Source organism: Belonocnema kinseyi, chromosome 4 (assembly GCF_010883055.1).
Source record: "Belonocnema kinseyi isolate 2016_QV_RU_SX_M_011 chromosome 4, B_treatae_v1, whole genome shotgun sequence".
NCBI classification, from domain to species: domain Eukaryota; kingdom Metazoa; phylum Arthropoda; class Insecta; order Hymenoptera; family Cynipidae; genus Belonocnema; species Belonocnema kinseyi.
The window spans coordinates 71828902-71854474 of NC_046660.1; the positions used below are offsets into that span (position 1 = coordinate 71828902).

General features: G+C 31.4%; 1 protein-coding gene across 1 annotated transcript in view; it reads right to left on the reverse strand.

Moving 5' to 3' along the window:
- Positions 1 to 25573, reverse strand: part of LOC117170961 — a 202975-nt gene that overhangs the window by 117295 nt on the left and 60107 nt on the right. The window contains exons 6-7 of the mRNA XM_033358003.1: positions 575 to 680; positions 251 to 403 (exon numbers count right to left, since the gene is read on the reverse strand). Of these exons, the coding sequence (XP_033213894.1) occupies positions 251 to 403; positions 575 to 680 (259 nt within the window). The remainder of the gene's footprint in view (positions 1 to 250; positions 404 to 574; positions 681 to 25573) is intronic.

Genomic DNA, 25573 nt, shown 5'->3' on the forward strand with positions numbered 1-25573 from the left:
ACCTGAATCCCATTTTTCCAACCAAAATTTCCCCATGTTAATCTTATGGGAATTTCAGAGCCTTTGCGGCACGTCTTAATATAAACCGATTTGGCTCAAACTTGGATGGAATTTTTTTTCCGGCCTCCTCACAAAATAGAAAGGGGGGTTGGCATGCACTCTATTCGAAAATCGGTTTTTCGGACCACCCTAATGCCTACTTTCTGTGTACGACGTAAACAATTTGAATTTAAAAAATTGTTCTACTCACTTGCACAAACAGAATGCAATTTCCACGGAATGTTTATGATTTGCTGACTTGTAGAAGTGCTGAAGCGCATCCATGCACTCATTCCTGGCACAGGTTGCTTGATCGCAGTGGTTTAGAACTGGCTGAAGCAGCGCCTTGCAGTCTGGGTCGTTCCTGAAGAAATAGTCTCGTTAAATATGCAAATTTCTTTTGGTTCATTCGGCTCTAATGATGTCGCAATTGTGCCTTATGAAGCAGAATTATTTCAGTTTAATTGAAATGTGAAATTGAGGACGGTAGAGAACCAAAAGAAAAGTGAAATAGAGGGCTGGGGTAGAAACTCACTTGCAAGACGCGTACGCGTGGTGGCACGTGCTGGATAGAATCACCTTCGTTGGTTGAGGTATTATTCTTTCAGAGTCGGGCAACGAAGATGGTATCGCCAGTCCAGCTGAAAAATAAAAGACTTTATATTTATAGATTTTCCTTGTGATATCTTCAATGATATATCTAAAGGAATTTAAAATATAAAATACCAGCTTCTATTTTTAAGAATTATGTGTTTTTATAGGGATTTTTTAAAAATTACGTAAAGTTATTTCGAACATTTTTCCATCTCTCCCATCTGTGTCACGAATCACCAAATAAAGTTTTAAACTTTGAGGCATAAAATAAAAAAATCAGCTTTCAAGTTATAACCCGTGCAGAAATTTTGATCTGGCCCTGATGGGGGCCAGGTCGGTACACCCGATCGGTACACGATCAGTCTCAATATAATCCATTCGTGAATTTCACGAATGGAGATTTAATATAAGTAAAATCGAATCTATCAAATGGTCCTCTTTCTTTAAAGGCCACCTTAATATTTAGAATTTCCAATTAAGTTATTTCAATTTAAAATTAAAGTACGACATGCACGAAAAGAAGAAGTTTCAAACTGCAAAATTTAATTATACTTTTGAGAAACGTAAGATTAATGTAGATGATATCAATATCGAGGAAAAAATTCATTTTTTATGAAAAAAATGGATGATAACCATAAATATTTTAATTAACAATTTTAATTTCTTGAAAAAAATTTTGTATATAAAACTTCTTAACAAATTAGAGAAAATTTTTTCGCAAAAAGATTCGCTACAACTTGACATTTTCGAATGCTTCCAAAGAAAATCAGCGGGAAATAACCTATGATTTACGATTTATTAACATTTTACTGTAAAGAAGTTCAATTTTCTGTCAATTGCATTATTTCTTGAGAAATTCGAGAAGGTGGTTGTAGATAATATTTTAAGAAACAATTTTATTTGGGGCGTTTTATTATTTGGGGATTTTCAAATTCGTCGGGAATTATATTTTTCGGGATATTTCAGCCGTCCCCATAGAATTACAGAAAAATTGCTCTGATTATAATTTCGGCACTCGATCTTGTTGATTTTTTCCTACAGTATTAATAAAAAATTGTGTATGGAAATTTTTGATATTAGAAAGTTAAAGATAATCTCCATTAAAAATTAAAAAATTCGCTGTAAATCCAATTTTTATTCTTGGGTCTTGGCGATTTTTTTCTAATCCGTTTCAGTCACTGGTAAACGGGGGTGATTTTCTCTTAGCAAATAAGTGATTAAAACTTGAAGAAATTGGGTAGGCCTTTTTGACATCACACAACACTAATTATAAAATTTGCAAATTTTTAGGCCTTCAGTTTAAGAACTTGAATTTTAACGTTAAATATACTTCATTTCCAGAATACAGCCTTATTGTTTGAATTTTCAGAATTTTTGTTGTTAGTTATAGGTTAGGTAAAAAATAACATTATGGAATTCGAAATTGTTACAACGAAAAAAAGTTGAAATTTAAAATTTAAAAATATGAAAATACACCATTTTCCATGTTCATTTGCAATCCAGCGAGGCACTTTCCTCCGCTTTTTTTGAAAGTCAATCCCCTGCTTTCAGTTTTCTTTTTAAAATATACCTTGAATTCAACACATTTCAAATTCAATATTTGCAGCTGCATTTAGATGGTTTTTGTTTTAAATATCAATTAATTAAAACATTTCATTTATTTTTCACGATTGTAATTTATAACTTCTAAAATTGAATAATTGTAGCTCAAACATGAAAAAGTATAGACTAATTTTAAATTTATAGAGGTTCTATCATATATATTGAACTAATAAAATCTCTGACCTTTTTTAAGGTTTTTACAACTCTTTAAAAAATTTTTTTTAACAATTTTGATTGTGATTTGTTGATAAAAGAATAAGTGTTATTTAGTCTCCAGAACAGAAAATTTAAAAATATTTAAAGCTTTAATAGTTGAGACATTTTTAATTTTTAGTCTACAATATATTGAATAATTTCAAATTTAAAGCTATTAAAATATGTCATCAGAATTTTTAAATGGAAAGTGTTTGATAATTTTATATTGAAACATTTCAAATTATTTAGTTACAAATTTAAATCGTACAACTTCAAGTTTTATTAATTTTTTGATCATTTTCACCCCCACAAATTATTATTATTATTATTCTTGTTTTGTGTCAAGAAAATAACGCTTCATTTTTGTAAAAATTAACAAATATATATGAAAGGTTCACACAAGGTCATTTTCGTTCAAAAATATTGTTCCTGAATAAATTGACTCTTATTGTTTCCGATTTTGTTCTGTCACTCAGGGATTACGTTTTTCATAGAAAACATTGAAATGTGGTTTTTTCACGTTTATAAAATTATAATTGAAGGTCACTCGGGGTAATTTTCTATGAAAAATATTGACTTACAAAGCATATTAGTCAAACAATAGAATGGATTTCTTCGCCCGAGATACAAACGTAAATTGCACTATAGTAAAAACAACTGGAAAAATTTAGACGAAAGTCAAATTTGGTAAAGAAGACGAACATTTGTCGACCTATAAATACTAATTTTATTCCCCGAAAGATTTTTCAAAAATCTCTTCGAAACACTTTTATTATAACAATTTAATTAAGGAAAAATATTTTTTCTAAAAATAAAAATAGTACAATTTTTACATACAATTCTTAAAATGAAAAAACTGTGTGTCAAAGCACAATCCAATCCGACTATTTTTTCGAAAGTTATCCGATATACAGACAACCACAACATCAATAATAAAGACGACGCAGACACCAGAGAGACGCACAGATACCGACGTAAAAACTTGTTTTTCTGACTCAAGGAGCCTCAAAACGTCGAAATTTCATGAAATTCGCGAAAGTCATTTTTCGCATAAAACTCTTCTCATTATAGCTGAGAATGTGATAAAATAATCATGGGGCCTTAAAAAAGTAGCGTTTTTCTCCTCTTGACTTTTTTCCATATCACCTTTCGAAAGTTATCCGGTATACAGATAACAACGACGACGCCGGATAGACAAACAGACCCCGACGTGAAAACTTATTTTCCTGATTCAAGGGACCTCAAAACGTCAACATTTGATAAAATCCGAAAAAGTTATTTTTCATAAAAAACTAATACCTTCTCATTTTGGATGAGAATGCAAAAATTATGAACAAGACTTGTAAATAATCTTTCAAAGAATAAAATGATTGTCCCGTAAGTTAGAACCGAAAAATTACTATTTCAAAAAAATGAAAGTTGTTCTAAATATTGAGCTATACTCGCGATCGGGACAAATCGGGAAAAGAAAGTAAATTTGAAAATGGAACTGCAGTTCGAGTATTAAAAATTTGACAGTGATTGATTTTACAAGATGATTCTAGATCTTTTCAAAATTATATAATTTACATATTTGAACGTTAAAATTTGAACTAATTTAATTCGAAAGCCTTAGTAGTGACACAAGTGTAAACGTTCGAATTAATGGCTTCTTAAATGAACGCCTTTATTCAATTTCAAAATCTTTTGGAAGTATTATTTCGGGATAGAATATACCATTTTTAATCTATTTAGTTTGGAAATTAAAAAAAAAATTTCAATCGTAAACAATTTGAAAAAGAATTGTCACAATTTCAGAGTGACAAATTTAAACTTTGAATGTTACAATTATAATTGTTTTATTTTTTTATCTGTATTTCCAAGGTAAAAAAGTATTTCATTTTAATTCTTAAAGAACAGGATTTTACAAAAATGTTAGGAAAAATGGTAATCAGTCTAAAAGACATTTAAAAGTTCCGAAAAATTGTTAAAATAATTGAAAAAAATTTGAAATAATTTAAAAGAGAATTGATACTTTTGATGATTTTAAAATGTTTTGAAATGTTGACCTTTTATTTTTAACAATCACATAATTTTAAGAGAAGGTATGCAAATATGGCACCGCTGAAAAAATCCCGTAAGGGATGAACGAAAAATCACAAAAAAAGAAATCTCCGGCACCTGAATAATAATTTTATAAAAATTGTATTAAAAATACATTAAAAGACATGTGCGCTTTCAAAGAAAAAAATGTTCTGCCTAAATTTTCTTCGCACTTACATAAGAATAGTTTTGAAACAAACTTTGCAGCATTCAATTCAACAACGATTTATATCAAAATTTATTTATATTATTTTTTTTATTAATAACAAATTCGATTTTTCAGAACTTTTTTATATTTTTATCAAATACAATGCACATTTTCAAACAAATTTTTTTATTCAGAAATATATATTCGATTATTGTCTTTTCAATAAATAAATAATATTTAATAAACAATTTTTTGAATTGTTTAAATTCAGGAATTTTCTAGTTCGGATATTTTATAATTCAGCTTTTCGTTTGGGATTTTTCAAATTCGGTAATAGCTTATTGTCCGGAATTTTATTTATTTTATTTTTCGTGAATTCTTCAATTCGACTTTTCTAATTTCGGGAATTTTATTCTTTGGTTATCTTTCAATTTATGAATTTTACAGTGTCGGGAATTTTATTTTTCGGATTTTTTCAGTAGCTTTTTCCGGAAAATATAATTCCCACATCACTGTAAAAATTCTGAAATGATAACATTGTCGAAATATAAAAGTTCCGAATAGGAAAATTCTCGACAGTTTGAGAATTGCCGACAGAAAATTTTCGAATTATACAATATCTGCGCTAGACAACTCTCTTATTTGTACAATTAAAAAATAGTTTGATAACAAATATTTTTTTAAATAGAATAATAAAATACTTATACTAAAGAAAAAACTTTTTTAATGTTTAAAGTTTCTAAAAATTATTGTTAGAATTTAAAATAATAATTGATCAAAAGTATTTTTGAATAAAACACGATGTTTGAAAATGTGCATTGTATTTTTGTATATTTCAGAAAACTCTCGCAAAGATAAAATTATTATTTAAAAAAATGAAAATAATAATTATTTAAAATTAAACATTAAAAAAATTTGTACAATAAAAATATTTGATTATTGTATTTGTAATAAATAAATGATATTGACCACAAAACTGTTTTCTCAATTTCTGCAATTCGGGAATTTTCTAGTTTGTATATTTTATCATTAGACAGCATTTGGCCTGGAGTTTTATTATTCGGGAATTTTCAAATTCGATTATATTGTAAACTGTCCAGAATGTCATTATTATAGAATTTTTAAATTCGGGATTTTCTGCTTTCAGAATTTTATAATTTCGGGAAGTTTACAGTGTCGAAAATATTTCAAACATTTTAAAAAATTTATAAGATTGTAAAAAAATCTGGAAGATTTTGAGGCATTTTTTTGCAGAATTTTACATAAATTTTACGACAAAATGGGAATCATTATAAATATATTTAAAAGTTCTGAAAAACTTAAAAAATAATTTAACTTATATATATTTCGAGTAAGCTGTAGTAATTATAATAATTTAAAGTTTAGTTAAAAATATATTTTATGGAACATGATATTTTTTATGAATATGAAAGTGAAATTCAGTTCGTCTAATTTTGTTTGCCAATGCGAAACGTAATCTGGCTTGGAACTGCCATCTTAACATCTAAAAACCGAAAGAACAATTTTCATATCATTTGGAATTATAATTATATTTTTATAATAGTCTAAAAAAAATCCATAGAAATTGCATACCATAAAAATAAAAATAATATTTAAGAACTATATATAGACAATATATAGAATAAAAATTATAAGTAATAATTTTAGAAATATTGGGAAATATATGAAACCGTAATATAATTATTCATCGACTTTTATTTGTGGTATTTATTAAAATAACCATATTTTGCAAAGTTATAACTTATAAATGTAAAAATGTTTTAATTGGAAATTTACTAAATTTACTTTCAATCCAAATGGTTCTTGTCCGTGCTAAGTAACCATTAGTGCGCCTCGAGGGGCCTACTGAGAGTTGCTTACAGCGCTCCAAGTGGCTGTTGTCGATTGGTGCTAGTTGTGGAGCTGTGGGTAGAGGGGAACTAACAATTTTCGCCGGACGCGCCGTCTATATTTATCGCGGGTAACTAAGCCCGCACCGCATCTACGTTTATAATATCTATGCTTGTCCCCTACCCTCTGAGTGATTAACATCGACTGTCTCTTTAATGGCTTCTGCTGCAAAATTTTGCTATTAACCTTATGGTCCCTTTCTTCGTGGACAGTGGCGGCCTGGCATGGGGGCGCAGCCAGGAAACCCCGGCTGCGCCCCCTTGGTTGACGCCAAATAAGCAATTTCAAGCCCCTCCCCCCAAAGATGATATTGTTCAAAAAAATAAATATATTTTAGATTGCAATTAAAAGAGTGAAAAGAATATCCAATAATATCCTCGATTTAGACTTTTATTCCTATTAGTAATACCAGTAAAGTAACAATGTCTCCTCCAATTTCTTTTCACCCATATTATCCCTTAGAAATTTCCCAATGCATGTTTTGGATCCTACTCAAGAAAATATTTTTCAAATGAACAATAAATTATTCATATTGAAACAGTAAACGTGAAAGGAATATTCTTGTCATCAATTAGATCACGGCATTTTAAATTTATTTGCTTCCGATGAAATCCAAAATATATGTATTCATTAAAAATGTATAGCACACCTAAGTGCATTATTTATGGGCGCCCGCTAATATGATGATTGTTTTACATATATTAACTTTCGATGGCGCCTACACGTACTTTGAAGGAGTTTCTAGGTCAACTTATTTATATGAAAGGGGGCAACTCATTTAATGTATTAAACAATGTTGGCTAATTATCGCCTGTATTTAATTATTTTAGTAATTGTTAAGTTTAAACTTAATTTTTATATTAAACTGACTACTTATTAATCGAAACTTTCTCTAAATCAAGTTACTATAGCTTACATTTTAAGAGTTCGGATCAAAGTATATATTTCTTTATTTTGGAGATTGTAAAATATTACTATATTTTGCTATAGCTTACTATAATTATTGTTCTTATATTAGAATTTTCGCATTTTTTCCTAATTTTTAATGTTATTATTATGAATTACTTATTTAAATAAAGGCTTAAGTCTTCGCGGCGAAAAACTTGCAGTCTGTATGAGACAAGTTTCATGTTGCCCAAACTGTCAATGTTTATTGATTTCACAATTGTATCTTTGTATATACAATAGATTATGATATGATGATTTGAGGACATAAAAAATTAGAATGGAATTAGAATTCTCTAAATTTTATTCTCAGCTAGCCTGAAAAATGTATCGTTTTAATGAATTTATATTATTACATTTCATTAAATGCATTGGTATTGAAATAGAGGTATTTTCACTATCTTGTTTTTTATAATTAAAAAAGTGCGCCTTCTATAAATAAAATATTTTGTTATTATCAAAAATTAATTTTTAATTGACAATGTTATTTTTTACAATTAAGACGAAGCTTAAAATAAAAACTACGAACAGAATTTTGTATTTTTCATTTTTTTTGTTGTGTGATCAAAATTTAAATTGTCGATTTTTCAAAAAAAAAAATTTATGACAGTCTTGGGGGGGGGGGGGGGGGGGGGGGGGGGGGGTGTACCCAATCCGCCACTGCTCGTGGACGTTCACAAATAGTTAAAATTATTTAAGATTGGAGATTATTTAAGATTGGATTTAAAATTAGTTAAGATTGGAGTTTATCCACACTGAATTATTAATAATAAAGAAGATCAATCACGTTCTAGGACATCATGGGTTATTTAAACGACATATTGGACCGTATGACTGGAATAAAACGCATTCTCTCATTAACCACATGAAAAAAAAATAATTGTTAAATTTTTAGTTGAGAAAATTTAAAAAAAGGAATTTTCAACAGAACTGGGTCATTTTTCAATCAAAGAGATAAAGTTAAATCTTCAAGCAAGTAGTAGAATTTAAAACTAAGGAAGATGAATTTTGAAACAAAAATAGGATAGTAGACAATTAATTTAAGAGAAAAGAGTCTTCCATAAAAAATAGTAGGATTTTTTACATTGGATCTATTGATTTAGTTGACACTCAAATTAACAAAACGAGAAAAATGAGAAATTTTTGAAAACAGGGGAACCAAGAGCAATTATTTAAAAAAACGGATGAAGAGAGAAATAGGAAAAGAGTGCAAAGTCTGTATTTAGATGCTTTACTTTGAGAATTAAACAGTCAATCTTCTTCATGCTCTGACTTCGTCGCATGAAATTATAAGAAAGTATATTTAATTTCAATCTCAAATAAAATTTTATAAATAGAACCACGTAAATCATGATTCGTTCCAATCTGCAGGGTTTGCTTATGCATATTTTAAGATTTCTTTAAATTGAGGCCACATAATTCTTACCTTAGTTTTTTAAAGTAAATCTTTTTATTCATTTAAATTTGTGTATAAAGAATGTTTCAGGTTTTAGAATTTTTAGAAATGTATACATTTTTAGATTGTATCTTTTTATATTTTAAAATTATGATAATCTAGGTCGATGTTTTTTAGTATTAACTACAAAAAATAACCCATTTGTATGTGAGTTTATTGACTGTCTGACGTAGTTTTTGAATGGCCCCATATTTCGATATTTTGAAAATTTATTTACTAGAGAAGAAATGCGACAAAAATAAGCAGACCTGGCTTTGATTAAAAGAATGAAAATAAAACTAAATCTGTTAAAGATTCATCAGAGAACATTAAATTGCGTTTTTTTATGTATCCACAGGGAATAAGATAAACAGGTCCTATCAGAAAACCCGTCAGGGTAATTCCTGACCATAGAAAATTTTAAGAAAGAGGAAAACGTTTCCCTAGTTTCTCTCTTCGGTGTTAGGTCGACAAAAGATGGTTATGCTTTTTATGTCATACTTTAGTTCCTCCTTATCTCTTTCTTTCCCTGAGGTAGATTGCCATTGGTAAAGTTAAACATTTCCATGGCAGACTGTACCTGCGCGACGCCTGTTTACCTGGCGCGAGACCTAGTTTCCTTCCGGTATAGCTCTCCCGGGTAGAAATAAATGATAAATCGTCAACTGCCAGGCCCTAATGGTAGATGGGCAAGTGCTACATTCTATACAGCCTCTACATTCACTTCTTTCCCTGTTTCCACCCCCGAATTCCTCTCAGCATATCCAAGGATGTTCTATAGCGTCTCTAAAGTCAATCCATTTATCTACGTCCGAATCGCTTTCGATATAGAATTAAATTCGCACCTTGTAACATCAAGTACATTAACTTTTCGGACATATTAAAAATTAGTAATTGAAAACATTCACTCACAAAGGCCTAATCTTCAAAGTGGAAGGCACCTGAATCCCCGATAGCAAAGAAAGCGTGTTAACGTAAAAACAACATCAAGTTTGATGGAATCGTTTGGTCATCGTTTGATTACACCGGCACACAAAAAAGTGGTCTGTCCGACAGACTACACTAGAATATCTAATTGTTTTTGGGGTCGCTGAATTCAAATCCGGTATCCAAATAACCAAGTTGGCTCGTATTTTTCTGAAAAATGAAAAAATAGACGTAAAATCGATAAAAACAGCGATTTTTCAGGTATATTTTTGCAAAAAAAATTTTTTTTTCCGCCCGGTGGACTTAACCAACATATTTATATGTCTTTTAATTCGCTGAACTGAATCTGAGGCCCGAATAACCAATTCGACTCATACTTTTTCGAAAATCGCAAAAATAGACGTAACATCGGCGAATACAACAATTTTCCTTGTATACTTTTTCAAAAAAAATTTTTTCATGTCCGGTGATCTAAATCAGCATATCTTTATATTTTTTGGGTTGCTAAATTCAAATCCGGGGTCAAAATTACCCAGTTAGCTCATATTTGATCGAAAAATGCAAAAATAGAGGTAAAATCGACGAAAACAGCGGTTTTTTCGTGCACATTTTTGCAAAAATAATACATCTTCATCCCCGGTGGACTTATCCAATATTTCCTCACGTTTCTGCGGTCAATGATTCTGAATCCGGGGTTCAAATAACCCGGTTAGCTCATATTTGATCGAAATACGCAAAATTAGACATAAGATCGACGAAAACCTTTAAACCCTTACCTTCCTTGACTGGGATTGTAGTTCACTGTAAATTCCCTTTGCGTCTCAGGTTTTGGGGTTTTTAATTTGCGTTAGTCTCCTTGCATGGCAATAGTAGGATTTTTTGTAAATAGGTTTTATTTACTTTTAGCGTCACTCAGGAATAACGACATGGATGTAGTAAATTCTGTTCCCTTTGTGGTGCTTTTTTACCGTGAGTCCCTTTGCCTCTCACGCTTATAAGGTTCTTTTATTTTTTATTTTTCTTTATATCGCTTGTTTCGAATCTTTTTGTCCTCAAAAGACCTACGTAGTGGGTTCCGCTTTCGTTTGATACCTTGATTGACTTGATCTCGGTTAAAACGCCAACAGTAGTCAGCCATCAAATTGATATCCCAACATCCCTGATATCGCCTCTCTATCTCTTTTATATCCTGGTGGAAACGTTCGCCTTGCTCTTCACTAACGTCTCCCAGGTTATGTTAAAACTTATTTATATGCGAATGAAGAAAATGTAGCTTCAAATTCATAAGGCAGCCCACCGGGAATGAAGATATACATTTTTTTTTGCAAGAATATGCACGGAAAAACGGCTGTTTTCGTCGATTTTACATTTATTTTTCAATTTTTCGATCAAATATGAGCTAACTGGGTTATTTTGACCACGCATTCGGATTCAGCGACCCCAAAAACATAAGGATATGCAGACTCAGACTAACGGGCATCAAAAATTTAGTTGTTGCAAAAGTATACAAGAAAAATCGCTGTATTCGCCGATTTTACGTCTATTTTTTCGTTTTTCAGAAAAATATGAGCTAACTTGGTTATTTGGATACCGGATTCGAATTCAGCGACCCCAAAAACATATAGATATGCTAGTGTAGTCTATCGGACAGACCATTTTTTTTGTGCCGGTGTTATTTTTGAAAACCAAACTTTGTCGTGTGAACAGAAAAACTAAAAAAGATATTGCATTTGTAAAATTGGAATGCTCAGTTCACGCTGCTCAACAAAGTTTCATTTTTTTTTTCAAAAATCCTTTTACTAATCTTTGAATGTCATATGGCCTTGTATGGGAATCAGTGACTTTATATTTTTGTATCAATTTAGGAAATTCTGCACAGTTTTAAAATATTTAAAATGTATGGTGAATATAATCAACTAAAAATTTTAAAAACACCAGAACGTTAAAATTTTAAGAATTTAAAAATAAGTTGAGAAATTCTGAAAAAATTAAGAATTTATAAAAATGTATCTATATAATGTTATAAATTTTGAAAATTTGAGATGTTTTTATAATTTCAGAAATTTTGATAATGTTGGAATTTTTGAACAGTTAAGAACTGTTCATAATTTTAACAATTTCGATCATTTTTTAAATTACAAATTTGTTTAATGTTTCAGCGATCAGCCATTTTGGAAATTTTAGAAATTTCCAATATGATAATCTTATAAGTTTTAAAAATTTGAAATTTTTAAAATAATTTTTGTCAATTTGATCTATTTTTAACATTTCATGAATTTTATAAATTTTGATAATTTAAAAAACTTCGAGCATTTCGGAAATGCTGACAATTTTAGAAATTTTAATAATTATAGAAATTCAAATAATTTTCGAAATTCAGAAAATTTTGAGCATTTTGAACATTTTAGAAGTTTTAGAAATTTTTATAAATTAAATTTTTTTGGACATTTGAGAAATTATAATCATTTTAGAAATGTAGGTCATTTATAATTTTAAAATTTGGAAGATTTTTGAGTTTTCGAACGTCTTAGAAATTTAAAAAAATTTTGAAAATATACAGAAATTTAAATAATCTAAACCGTTTCAAAGTTTTCGAAAATTTTAGGTACCACAGTCTTCACGGTGAGGGGGTTGACTAACTCAAAAGATGTATGTTGTTTTATCATTTTCATGTAACTTCAATTTTTACCCCTGCAAAGTAGAACTCTAGCACCACGTCATAGAAAGAAAAGAGGGGTGAAATCATGTATGTCTTCTAAAAATATGATTTTTTTTAAACTGTCTTATCTGGATGTCTGAGAACATCATAATCGTTTTTAGTACAGGACAGATCAAAGAAGGTCAATGCTTGCCCATTCATAGCAGCTTATTCGGCAATTTCTGGTGAAAAATGGCCTTATAAAATTGCAGCAGTCTCTGGCAGAAGGTTTCCATTTCCAAAGGAAAGTACTTTGAAGGGGATATAATCTCTATTTACCACAATTGTATCTTATTCCTGATACATTACAAGGTCAGATACTTTCCGGGAAGGCCCCTTATTCTATCTTATCTTGTTCAAAGATATCCTCCGAGCTTCACCTGTCAAATATTTTTTGGTTTGTTTTCTTCGGTTTCAGGCTTATTCTATTATCTTTTATGTGATTCACTCAAAAATCTAACGAATTCTGTTTTTTCTATTATTGAAGACACCACTTCAAATTAAAAACTGATCGATTTTAAAATAAAAATAAAAATTTATCAAGAAAGAAGGGGAGACAAGCAATGTAATCTTTGTGAAAACTAAAATTGTACCAACTTATTGTTAGGAATCAATTACAAAATTGTCAATTTTAACATTAAACTATGGATACTGAATATTACTATTATCAGTTGCAATAATTTTTATTTGAGAAACTTTCTAAGACAAATTCATTTTACAAGAGCTGTACTCTACAAGAGAATTGTTTTGAAAAAAATTGACGAAGTACTAGAGTAAATTGAAAGGAAGAAAAAAAACCATTATAGAAATTGAAGAAATAAATAAAATTTAAGAAGAAAGGAGAGCTACAAATTGCTTTGGACCGGTAACAGCTATTTTTTGCCATAAAAAGTATTGTTCAGCCAATTCTGGTGAAAATGAGACGAGAGTAGGAGGATGCCTGACCCTTCGTCATTACCGTAACCTCACTCGCGTACAAGTCCATCACTTGTCTGGAAGGTTATCGGTTACGGCAGTCATCGTTCATCACTGGGACAACTCTGTCTTCTCCTAACGACCCCTTAGAATCTGGTCGACCTTTAAATTTATGTAGTGAATGGATCACTAACGTGCGATTTTAAGGGGACGAATTTCCGCCCTCCATCAGCATTGTTCTAAAAATGCCTCGTCATCGAATGAGTATTTTTTGGTTTAATTCAAGTACCATTCTTATAATGATAACCCCATTTGGAAGAGCTTTATAAAAGAACATTTAATTTAATTTTATAGATCAAGGAGCCTTTAGAATGGCAAGAGGAAAGTTCTGACCAAAAAATTCGTCATCCACTTTTTTCAATAAGACTTCCATTTTTTGGTTTGCTTGTTGAAATTTGAACTAAGTTGATGAAACTGAATTAAAAAATTCAAATCTTTTTGGCTCCAAGTTTTTATTTAAATGAGAAGGCAACTATTACATTTTTGGTTGTAAATGTATTTTCCTTTATAAAAATTTACCTAATCTTGTTTTTTTTTCAAAATTGATTGCCTTCAGCTGAAACTTCAACTATTACATTTTTCTTTGAGAATTTATCTGTCATGGTTGATAATTCAATTACTTTCTTGAAAGTTGACCTAATCTGTTCAAAATTGACTTTATTAGTTAAGGATTTATTTACTTGGTTAAAAATTCAAATATCAAATCAAAAATTTGTTTTTTTTTTTGGTCAGAAAAAGTTTAACCTTTTCATTATTGCTTTCAAATAGATATATTTTATTTTAGATTCGTATTTTTTGGAATTAACTTAATTTTTTGGACTGAACATTTACCTGTTTCATTGAAGTTTTATATCTAAAAAAGTTTATTTTGTTAGTTGATGATCTATCATTTTGCTGCAAAAAAATGAATATTACTGTGAAAATTAATTTTGCTTTGCAAGTTAATTTTTTAAACTGAAATGCAACTACTCCTTCTCCATATATCAACTGATCGAATTTGTTTTAAAATTCAACTAGGTACTTGAAAATTAATTTGTTACTAAAAAACTCACATTTTAAGGCTGAAAATCAACATTTTTGTGGAAAATTCTATTATTTTCGTTTAAATTTCAAATAATTAGTTCCAACCTTCCTCTTCAGTTGTACATTTTCGGGTGAAAAATTAAACTGTTTTATAGATATATTTCCTTTTTGGATTAAAAATTGAACAATTTGGTTAACCTTTTTTATGCCTTGATTGAAAAGTCTTTTTTTTATGAAAATCTATGATTTGACATGAAAGATGAACTATTTTGCTGAAAATTTAATGATTTTGTTGAAAAATCAACAATGTGGTTGAAAGTTTATGTATTTTGTTATAAGTTTGTCTTTATTGGTAGAAAATTCATTTTCCTAATTACAAATCGATCAGATACGTAAAAATTCAAATTACTTTGTTAAGAATTTTTAGTTTTATTTGATAGGAAATTAATTTTTTCAACTGAAAATTTAACTATTCTGGTTTTGGTTACAAATTAATCATTTTATTTAAAATTTAATTATTCTGTTTTATTTTGCACATTTAAATTTTTTGATACATTTTTTTCTAACTGAGAATTTAACTGCCTAACAAAAAATCTAGCTTTTTAGTTGGAAAATTAAATTAAATATACATTTTTTATTTTTTTAAATTGGACCGTTCGGTTATAAATCTAATAAATAATTCAAACATTGAGATTATAAATTTAATTATGAACTCTAAGTCGAACCACTTTGTTAAAAATTAATTTTAGTAATTGAAGAACAATCTAATTGGAGAAAAGTTAAAAAAGTAAGTTGAAAATTATTATTTTTTTTATTGAGAATCAATTTTTTCCACTCAAAATTTAACTATTTCAGTTTTAGTTAAAAATGAATAATTATAGTTTAAAATTCAACCATATAAAAAATCTTTCTGTTGACGGCAAAATCTTCCTTGACTTAAAATTCAACTAATTTGTTTCAAATTAAATTAGTTTGACCTAAATTTTCCTGTTTGTTAAACATTTGTCTTTTTGAAGATTTTTTTTATTGAGAATTCTAATAGATTCTAAACAATTTTACTTTTAGACTTGTAAATTCAATTGAAGTTTCATTTTAAGCATTTTTCAAAGAAAAGCACAGAAAAACATTTTTACTTCATTGATGCAGTTATATGAAAACCATTTAAAGTAGCGTAACGTGGCTTTTAAATAACCTCTGGACGATTCGAAGGAAATTAATTTTCTTATCTAATATTAAGATACACAATTTCTGTTCAATTATTCTTTTAAGATAGATTCAATGAAAACTAGAACTATTTAAAATTTATTTTAACTTATTTTTTAACCTTTTTTAACCCAATAAAACTTCAGTAAAAAAAGTCTATGATATCTCTTTAGAGCGACTTTTTCTTTGCGCAAACGAGAGTTCTCCGATTAAGTTCTACTTTTATAAGCTCTGTTTATCCCACCAAGAGAGAACTTACATTTTAGGAGGGTGAGCGACTTTCCTATTAGAGAATATGCCATATCGCAAAGAAGCGAGAAGAAACAAGTTTTAAATTAGGTCACGTGTCTGCCTTCATGGCCTAATCTGTGTCTTCGTTAAATAAGTGTTTGTGGATTTTTTGGCGAGCATGACGATCAAGGAGGCGCAGGCTCCATGGGGGATTCAGAACCCGAAGGGTCGTTTGTCTTAATAAAGTGCGTCTGATCCAACCCTCGGTGGAGAATTGCGACTAGTTCTCCCATGAGGAAACCCTTCTTTCCCAGTTACTCACGTTCTGTTTTTTCTCCTAAGTAGGAAATGTGACAGACAACAAAAAAGAAAGGGAGGGCTATGCATTTTTACGCATCAGCTAAAAAACAAATTGCCTATTTAAAATGAGTCTTTATTAACTGGCCATTTTTTTAGTATATTCAAGAGATCGTCCAACAACTACGTCACGCTGTTTCAAAAACTTTTTCCACCCCCATCTTCCCACTTTTTCTTCGTCATATATCGTAACACAAAACTTGAACACCCCAGGGGGACGTCATTAGTACGACACAAACCAACGCCCCTTTCAAGTCAATTTTTGTCTTCAATTTTATATAGTAAAAGCCTAACGTAGGACGAAAAATATAAACATAATATTTTAATAGACTTTACTGCCCAAAATCATTTTTCAGCAGGGGGCAGAGGGTGAATACAATTATTGTTTAGTTGCCATAATAAATTCTATATGAAATGCCTTCCATAAGTCGAAATATATGGCACATTCAACAAAATATTTTAATTTTTAACCAAAAAACGTGAATTTTCAATGAAACAGTTGGTTTTCCAGGATAAAAAGCCAAATTAAAAAAAAAACAGTTTACTTTTTAACAACATAATTTGATTTTCAAGAAAATAATACAATTTTTAACACGTTAGTTGCATTTTTAAAAACATTGTTAAATCTTCGAACTACACACATAAATTTTCAATCCACTAGGTGAATTTCAAGATAAAAAAATTAATATTCAAGAAAATTATTGCATTAACGGCCAAATAATTAAACGTTTAAAAAAAAGGGACGAATTTTTAAAAATATACATAGTTGAAGTTTGAACCGAATAGTTGAATTTTTAAAAGAATACTAACTTTCAATAAAATAGTTGATTTTTTAACAAAATAATGAACTGTTTTAAAAAAACGTAGAACTTCTAACAACATAGTTGAACAATCAAGTGAGAGGGACGACTTTTTAACAAAATAGTTGAATTTTTAACCAATCAGTGAATTCTAAATTTAATGGTTGTGTTCTTAGGCACAAAGATTAAATTAGAACCAAAAAGAGTTGCATTATAAACAAAAGACTGCAGTTTTTCAGCCAAGGAAGATTGTTTAGAAGCCAGTTTAATTTAAAATCCAAACAAGACGATTCTTCTATCCTAAAAAAGACAGATATATGTTTTTAAATTACTATAAGGAAAAAGGATGTTTAACAGAATAGTCGAATTTATAACCATTACAGATGAATTTTAATTAAAAAATGGTATAATTGAATGGCAAACTAAAGATCAATAGAAAAATATGAATTTTGAATGAAGAATGTAATAGCTGAATTTTTAACTTAAAATCATCAATTTTCAGTCAAAAATGTTTTAGACAAATTTTCTTCTAGGAAAACGAATTATCAACAAAAAACTTAAATTTGTAATCAAATATAATACTAGAATTTTACACAAAGGGCTTTATTTTGAAAAAATATGGGATAGTAGACTTTTGAATTAAAAATAATTACCTTTCAACAAATAATAGTTGGATTTTCCTACGGGGTATTGAATTCAGCTATTATTTAAGCGAAAAAGCGGGCTGCTTCTTGAAGCAGGGAAAATATATGTTTGTATATATAAATTTGTCATAAGGACAACCGCAGGATTTCGCCGGGAGCGGGTGCTAATCTGGAAAATTGCGCCCGCTCCCAGCGAAATCGCGGTAAAATTTCAGCCACAACCACGTCTCACGACCGTGAGATAGGTGGTTACAGTCTGTAAAGGAGTCAATACGACGATCCAGCAAAAGCCTCGTGCACCCTAAGAACACGGAGTGACCCAAGGACAACCGCCTTCTGCATTTTTCCCGCAAGTCTTCTAGCATATTGTTGACACGCAGGGATGCTTTTTAGGCCATTAGCAAGTGAAAGCTTGACACCTCTAAGAGCGCCGATGATAAGGACAATCAGTTTAACAGAATATTCCGGGTACAATCGTTGCAACTCCCTTATAAGGTTTCGATACCTCTCTTTCTTTTCATTCTCCTTGGCTATGATGTTTTTATCAGCTGGTGCCGAAAATTCGATAACGAACATGGTTCGCTTCTCCAAGTCAAGAAGAACCATGTCAGGCCTCGAGTGGGCAACAGAAACAATTGTCGAGAATATAAAGTTCCAGTATATGCGGCACTTCCCATTCTCGACACTTGACTCAATTTCCCTAGGAGCATTTAGAGGAGCGATATTAAGGTGAATGCCGTAGGAGTGATAGAGATGGTAATAAAGCACTCTTAGTGCCGCATTGTGCCTTTGAATGTAGGTCGTTCCGGCGTGAGTTAAACAACTAGATAGTATGTGAGCTAAATGCTCGGGGTGTTTCTCGGTATTTATATTCCGGACGAACCCCTATTCGGCTCGGTTTTGATTCTTCCAGAATCAAATAGAAGGGCCTATGACAAAGCCACTGAACGCGTTCTCGGGTTGCGGATAGAGGGTCCCTGTACCAAGGGTTTCTGCTGAATATGGTTACGAAAATAAATAGTCAATCGCGGACAAATAGGTGGTACCGAAGGAATTAACCCCCAAGCGGAGGTGTGAAAACCGTGCCGAAAGCTGAATAGCACCTGGGTGAGGTGTCTAGAACGGTGACTCTGGGATACCGGGCGACGTCTCAGAGTACGCGGCCTTATCCTTGCATGCGGGGCTCTACAAGGATGGACAAACCCCTTTCCCTAGCTTCTCGTGGGAACAATAATAACAAAACCAAACATAGTTGTAGTAAGTGCGGTTCAAAACGACAGAACGCGCAGGGCTCCCGACAATAGGCCAACAATGCCGACCAATCTAGAGCTGGGGGAGCCAATGAAAATGGATTCAATGCGATGGATCAACGGGATCTCGCGATCTTTCGGTGGACGGAGCGACTGAATCACGACTTGCTAGAGTGGTACGATGCGAGTGTGCCCTCTGAAAGGGGTTTCATGGCACGGCTGCATGCTCTGTGGTGCGTGAAACATCCAGAGCTATCGCACTATTCGCAGCAACGTTTGCGAAACCATGCTGAACTACTCCGTAAAAGGGGCTATGTAAGCGGAACGCCTAGTCTACCACAGCTAGAACAAGCCGGCAACAGAGAAAGAGAGGCGACACTAAGACCAACCGCGGGCAGGCATCCAGTAGATGAAGACCGATGGTTTACAACCCAGAGAAACATCAACACCAAGGTTTCTCTCAAGCCTAAAGATCTGGCTAAAATGAATGACGAGCTTCGTGGACATTTTTCCGGAGAATCCGACCTCTGGGCTATCAATTATTGTGTGTATAATGCAGCGAGAGCTTTGGCCGATGCGAACCGTAAAACAAAACCAACGGTTGATCATAAGACCAAAGGACGAATGCATCAACTTGCCATAAAGATAGGCTGGGCAAGACAGTAAGCGTCTCGCATTCAGTGTGTGATTGACTACATCACATCTGGCAGGAATTTTACCGCCAAGGTTCGAAAGTTCGCGCGCAAACTCCGGACCCGTTATCATAAACGTAACAAGTTCAAGCTGCTGACCATCAGGCAGCATACTGTTGAGAGAATACGGATACTATCTGATGCTAAGAGAAGTCTAGAGCGGAGGGAGAGGTGGGTCAGAGAAAATCAACAGTTTCTCTCTGACCCATCTCGACTCTCCCAAGACCCTCCAGTTACTATCGAACACCCACCCAAACCAGAGGAGGTCGAAGTATTTTGGAGAGAAGTCTATGAAGATCAGCGTAGACTGGACGAAGACTCAGAAAATATAAATAACTTCAAGGAGTTCTGTGTTGCCCTCATAACACCTGATAAAGAATGCCCACCTATCACTACCGGGGAGGTGAAAAAAGTATTAAGATTGATGAAGAACTATTTTGCACCGGGACCAGATTGTATGAAAACCTTCTGGTAGAAGAAGTTTTCTTCAACCCATCAGCATTTGGCCCGTATTTTCCTCTCATATTTAAAGTCTGAAGAACCGATTTCAGAGTGGTTGGTGAAAGGCTAACGTTTGCTTTCCTTAAATCGCCCGGATTGAAGTCTGGTACGGAGGGTTTCATCTTTGCATGCCAAAGACGGTGTCATTTCCACCTTAACATACCGTCGCCACATTTTGAGCCAAGACATTCCCGATGATAGCTGCAGGGCGTGCCATGCACACCCCGAGCATTTAGCTCACATACTATCTAGTTGTCCAACTCACGCGGGAACGACCTACATTCAAAGGCACAATGCGGCACTAAGAGTGCTTTATTACCATCTCTGTCACTCTGACGGCATTAACCTTAATATCGCTCCTCTGAATGTTCTTAGGGAAATTAAGTCAATTGTCGAGAATGGGAAGTGCCGCATATACTGGAAGTTTATATTCTCGACAATTGTTTCTGTTGCTCACTCGAGGCCTGACATGGTTCTTCTTGACTTCGAGAAGCGAACCATGTTCGTTATCAAATGTTCGGCACCAGCTGACAAAAACATCATAACCAAGGAGAATGAAAAGAAAGAGAGGTATCGAGACCTTATAAGGGAGTTGCAACGATTGTACCCGGAATATTCTGTTAAACTAATCGTCCTTATCATCGGCGCTCTTAGAGGTGTCAAGCTTTCACTTGCTAATGGCCTAAAAAGCATCCCTACGTGTCAACAATATGCTAAAACACTTGTGGGAAAAATGCAGAAGGCGGTTGTCCTCGGGTCGGTCCGTGTTCTTAGGGTGAACGAGGCTTTTGCTGGATCCTTGTATTGATTTCTTTACAGACTGCAACCACCTATCTCACGGTCGTGAGACGTGGTTGTGGCTGAAATTTTACCGCGATTTCGCTGGGAGCGGGTGCAATTTTCCAGATTAGCACCCCCTCCTGGTGAAATCCTGCGGTTTTCCTTATGACAAATTTTTAATTATAATTATAGATGATTTTTAAAGTGATGTTTTGCCAAAAATTCCAAATCGTAATCTAGTTCAAATTCAGGTAATCTACGGTAATTTCATAGTTCTAAAATAGGGAAAGCGCCCGCTTTCAGTAGTAACATACATTTATGGTTAGCCATGTGACGTAAATGTAACGGCCTTATGAAAACGGTGATTAAAATCGTATCAATTTCAAACCGTCGGCAGTTAGTAACTTTACAACTTCAGGATAGGAAAATAACTCAAGCTTTGTGTCGCTTTCGAAAATTGACAAATATTCCTTAACTTTTGTATTACATTATTTTATTGTTAGGGGGGTTTATTGATGATTCGTTATTCTTAAACTTGGTCTCATATTAAATTCTGAAAAAAATGAAATTTATAATTTTCTTCTTCTAGTTATCTTCCATGGATGGAGAGATCCCTGAAAATAATCAAATTTTTTATAAAAAAAGAGGCCGAAAAACCAAATTCTGAAGTGTGTACGTTTATCGCACTGGAGGAAAAGTTATAGCAGAAGAAATTAAATAAGATTTTTTTTAATGCAGTTTATCAACCTTCATGGGCCAAGGAATTACAACCTTAAAAGCATGTTTTATAATACGCTTTAGATTATAAATTTCGTGCACATATTATGTATTTGCATTAAGAAAATTACTTCCAAAATATCCGTTGCCAAAAGTGAATAAAGAAAAGATGATAAATTAACTGTTTGTAACGTTTTTACTCATAATTGAAAAAAATATCAATAAAGGTATTAGCTTTATGAAATTTTATTATTTTATGCTTAAATTGCAAAAAATAGTTAGCTTATCTTCGCAAGTTAAACAATTATTGTTAATTATTAATAATAAATTAATTAATAATAAAATTACTTAAAAGCTACAAGCTGCACTCCTACTGAATAGGTGAGAGCGAAAAATTAAAGTATATAACGATGATTACATATATTTTATTTAATATTAATTCAAACTTAATATTCTTATAACCTATAATTGCTTACTGAAATTCGTATGTATAAAATGTCAATGAGTTTACAAATTGTTTTGTAAAAACCTGTTTTGATGTTTCGAGAAAATTGTCATCAGATATGAATAACATAAAATCTAATTCTTCATAACAATTCCTGAGGTTCTTCTTTCCTTTCTTTTTTCCGGTTGGAAAAGATAGTTACTAATTAATTTGTGTGTTTTTTAATAATTAATTATTATCAAAATGAACACGTTGATTATTGCATTTTTTAATAATTTATAAATGAATAGTGTATAGTTTTGCCATCAATCGCCATCAACAACAGATCTTCTGGTTCGCAAAATTAACAGGTTCCAAATGAAAAATGCAAACTTCAGAATCTGATTTTTCCGCAAACTTTTTTTTTAATCCGGTTATTTTGAAGGATCATAATTCTGCAACTATTAAAGATAAAAAGCTCTGTTTTTTCGTTGCCGAGAATTTTGTTTTGTTTAATTTTGCTGTTGGAAATTTGGCTCTAAAATGCAACGTTCAAATATGTTTACAACTTTTTATTCATCATTTTTTCCTTTTGTTGTACACAATACAAGATTTAACAAAAGATGAAATATTGTTAAATTTTTCTCTTGTAGTAAATCGTAGATAAAGCCAAAATTTTAGTTAAGCAAAATTTTTAAATATAAATGTTACCTAGACAACCATTATCTGTCTAATGTAATTTTGAAGCAGAGGGACAATTTTCTAGGAAAAATAAAAAAAAAACTAAAACCATTTTTACAGAAATAAAAAAAAAACAGTGGGTTACAACAAATATTGCAGGAGAGGAAAACTTTTTTCTATTGTTCGGACGATTTTTTTTTGTATATTGTTGTATTGAATGATAGTTCTAATTTCCTAATAAAATTTGAAAAAGTACAAGTACAGGAATCTATAAGAATTTACCGGATTTGCAGCTAAAATTTAATTATTATTTGTTATTATATAAAAAACCTTCTATGGTTAAACCTCAAAGAAAAGGTAGAATATTAAAAGACAATAATCGTTATCTATATTCTTTCATTCCTTTAAAGTTTACACATATAAGCTTTTTTAGTAGCAGGAAACATTTATACATTTTAATATAAAGTTATCTCAATTGAATATTTTAAATATTTATAATCCTAGGTTAAAAAAGAACAACGTTTTGGCTGAAAACTCTATAATCTCAATTTTAAAAAAACTTTCCTGCATATAATTTTTCTGATTTTCGCATTCAATAAAGTGACTCTTAACCTATCGATAAATTATCGATAAATAGATTTTTTTAAATTGGGTTTTCAGCGCGTAAGGTTCCTTTTCTCTTAGCACCTTACAAATAGGTCAATCATAATATTTCAAATTAAAGAACTTTTTCTATTATTGCATGAAACTTTAATTGTGTTAATAGGAAAAGAAATTTGATTCATGTAAATGAATATAACTACCATACTCTTCAGTACAATATACTAATATCAAAGGTCCTTTTGAAATATTAGTGGTAAAAATGAGACCTCTAAATTCCATTAGCAAAAGAACTTTCCTGTAATATTTGTTGCTGTAACTTATTGATTTTATTTTTAGGTTCTAGTAAGAATAGGTTTTAGTTGTTTGTACTTTTTTGTAAACATTTTGCCACCAGGAAAATACATGAATTTGAAAGAAAATAGCTGAATCTTCAAAAATAAATATAAATTTCTAAATTTTAGTCAAACAATTGAGTGAATTCTCAGCATAAAATGCTTTGCATTATATTTGAACCAAAAATATATTATTTCTAGTTCAAAACACATTGAATTTTATGTCAAAATAATAGAATTTTCCACTTAAAAGACGAATTTTAAACAAATGAATTGTATTTTTAAGACTAAAAGACTAATTTTTAACTAAAAACTTATTTTTTAAACAAATAATTGTGTCTCCTGAGAAAATAATCAATTTTTTTATTGAAAAAGACGAATTTCTAAGAAACAGTGGAATTTTTTGGCTTACTCGACTAAATTTCTAGAAAACTGTGATAAGGTAAACGTATATCTCCTTAGAGCCTGAACCAGCATTGGGGGGCTCGCTGGCGAGCGGGGGTGGTCCAGGTTGACACTGGTCGCAGGACTAGCAGTTACACTCTTAGTTCCCGACGTTAGTGCAATTTTATTCCGTGCATGTCGCATGAACTTGTTATTGTACCATTCTGTTCTGATGTGAGTGCATAGAATGGAGGCATCCTCTCTCGTCAAAAGAGAATTTTTGGGCGTCTTCTGCATCCTCGCCGAAAGATATGTCCTTCTTACTAGAGTTGCTTAACGTGATAGTCTGTTAAGCTTGGCTCCAGCTACATTTAACTTCTCAAAGAGTGAAAGTGTTCGTATCGAGAATGGGCTATGAATTGCACTTCAACGACCAATTTGAGATTGATTCTCTTTTTACCTGCAGATACAAAGTATCTCGAGTTGATGAAAATCCTTGACGATTTGTACTTTGTGCTGAGAATAAATTCTCCAGAGACTTGCTAGCGTGCACTCCTTTAATATTTTGTATTCGGAATTAAATGAGAAATATACCATAGAGTCTACGGAAATATTTTATGTTATCCCTGAGAGGATCTATTTTTGAATTGAATGGAGGGAATTTCGTTGGATAAATAAATCCATATTTTATATGTGTGTATTTTTATATGTTGCGACTATCTTTATTTCTTCTCTTGAGTTACTCTTATAGTTAGAAATATTATTATGAGATAATAGAGAACCTTTCACTGCTAAGTTTTCAACCAAAATCTACGGTAACTCTTAACAGAATAGTTGAATTTTTACAAAATAGTTAAATTTTTTACTCGAATACATGAATTTCACATTAAAAAGGGAATACATTTTCAACCAAATAGTTCTATTTTCAACTAAAATACATAAACTTTTCAAAAAAATGAGAGAGTGCAAATTGCATAAAAATAAACATTTAACCATGAAAATGAATTTCTAAGAGAACAAGTTGCAGTTTTAGGCCAAAAATATGAAGTATTTAACACAGTTGAATTTTTAACTGGCTTTTTAAGCCAGTAGTTGAATTTTCAAGCGATTGGATTCATTCTTCAGCAAAAAAAGTTTTAATCTGCATACCTATAGAATTAAATTTTAATAAAGTAGTTCAACCAAGTAGTTGCATTTTCAACCAAAAAGAATCATTATTAATTAAAAATTTAATAGTTGAATTGTCAAATGAACACGGCCTACTTGCAAAAAAACACAATCGGAAAAAAAATAATAATGGCTAAAGCGTAGGCTTTGGACCCACTCCTTCGGCTTGCGGGTTCGATTCCCGCCTCGCACTCTGGAAGAGTCTCGGTGGCCTATGCGGTGAACACTAGCCT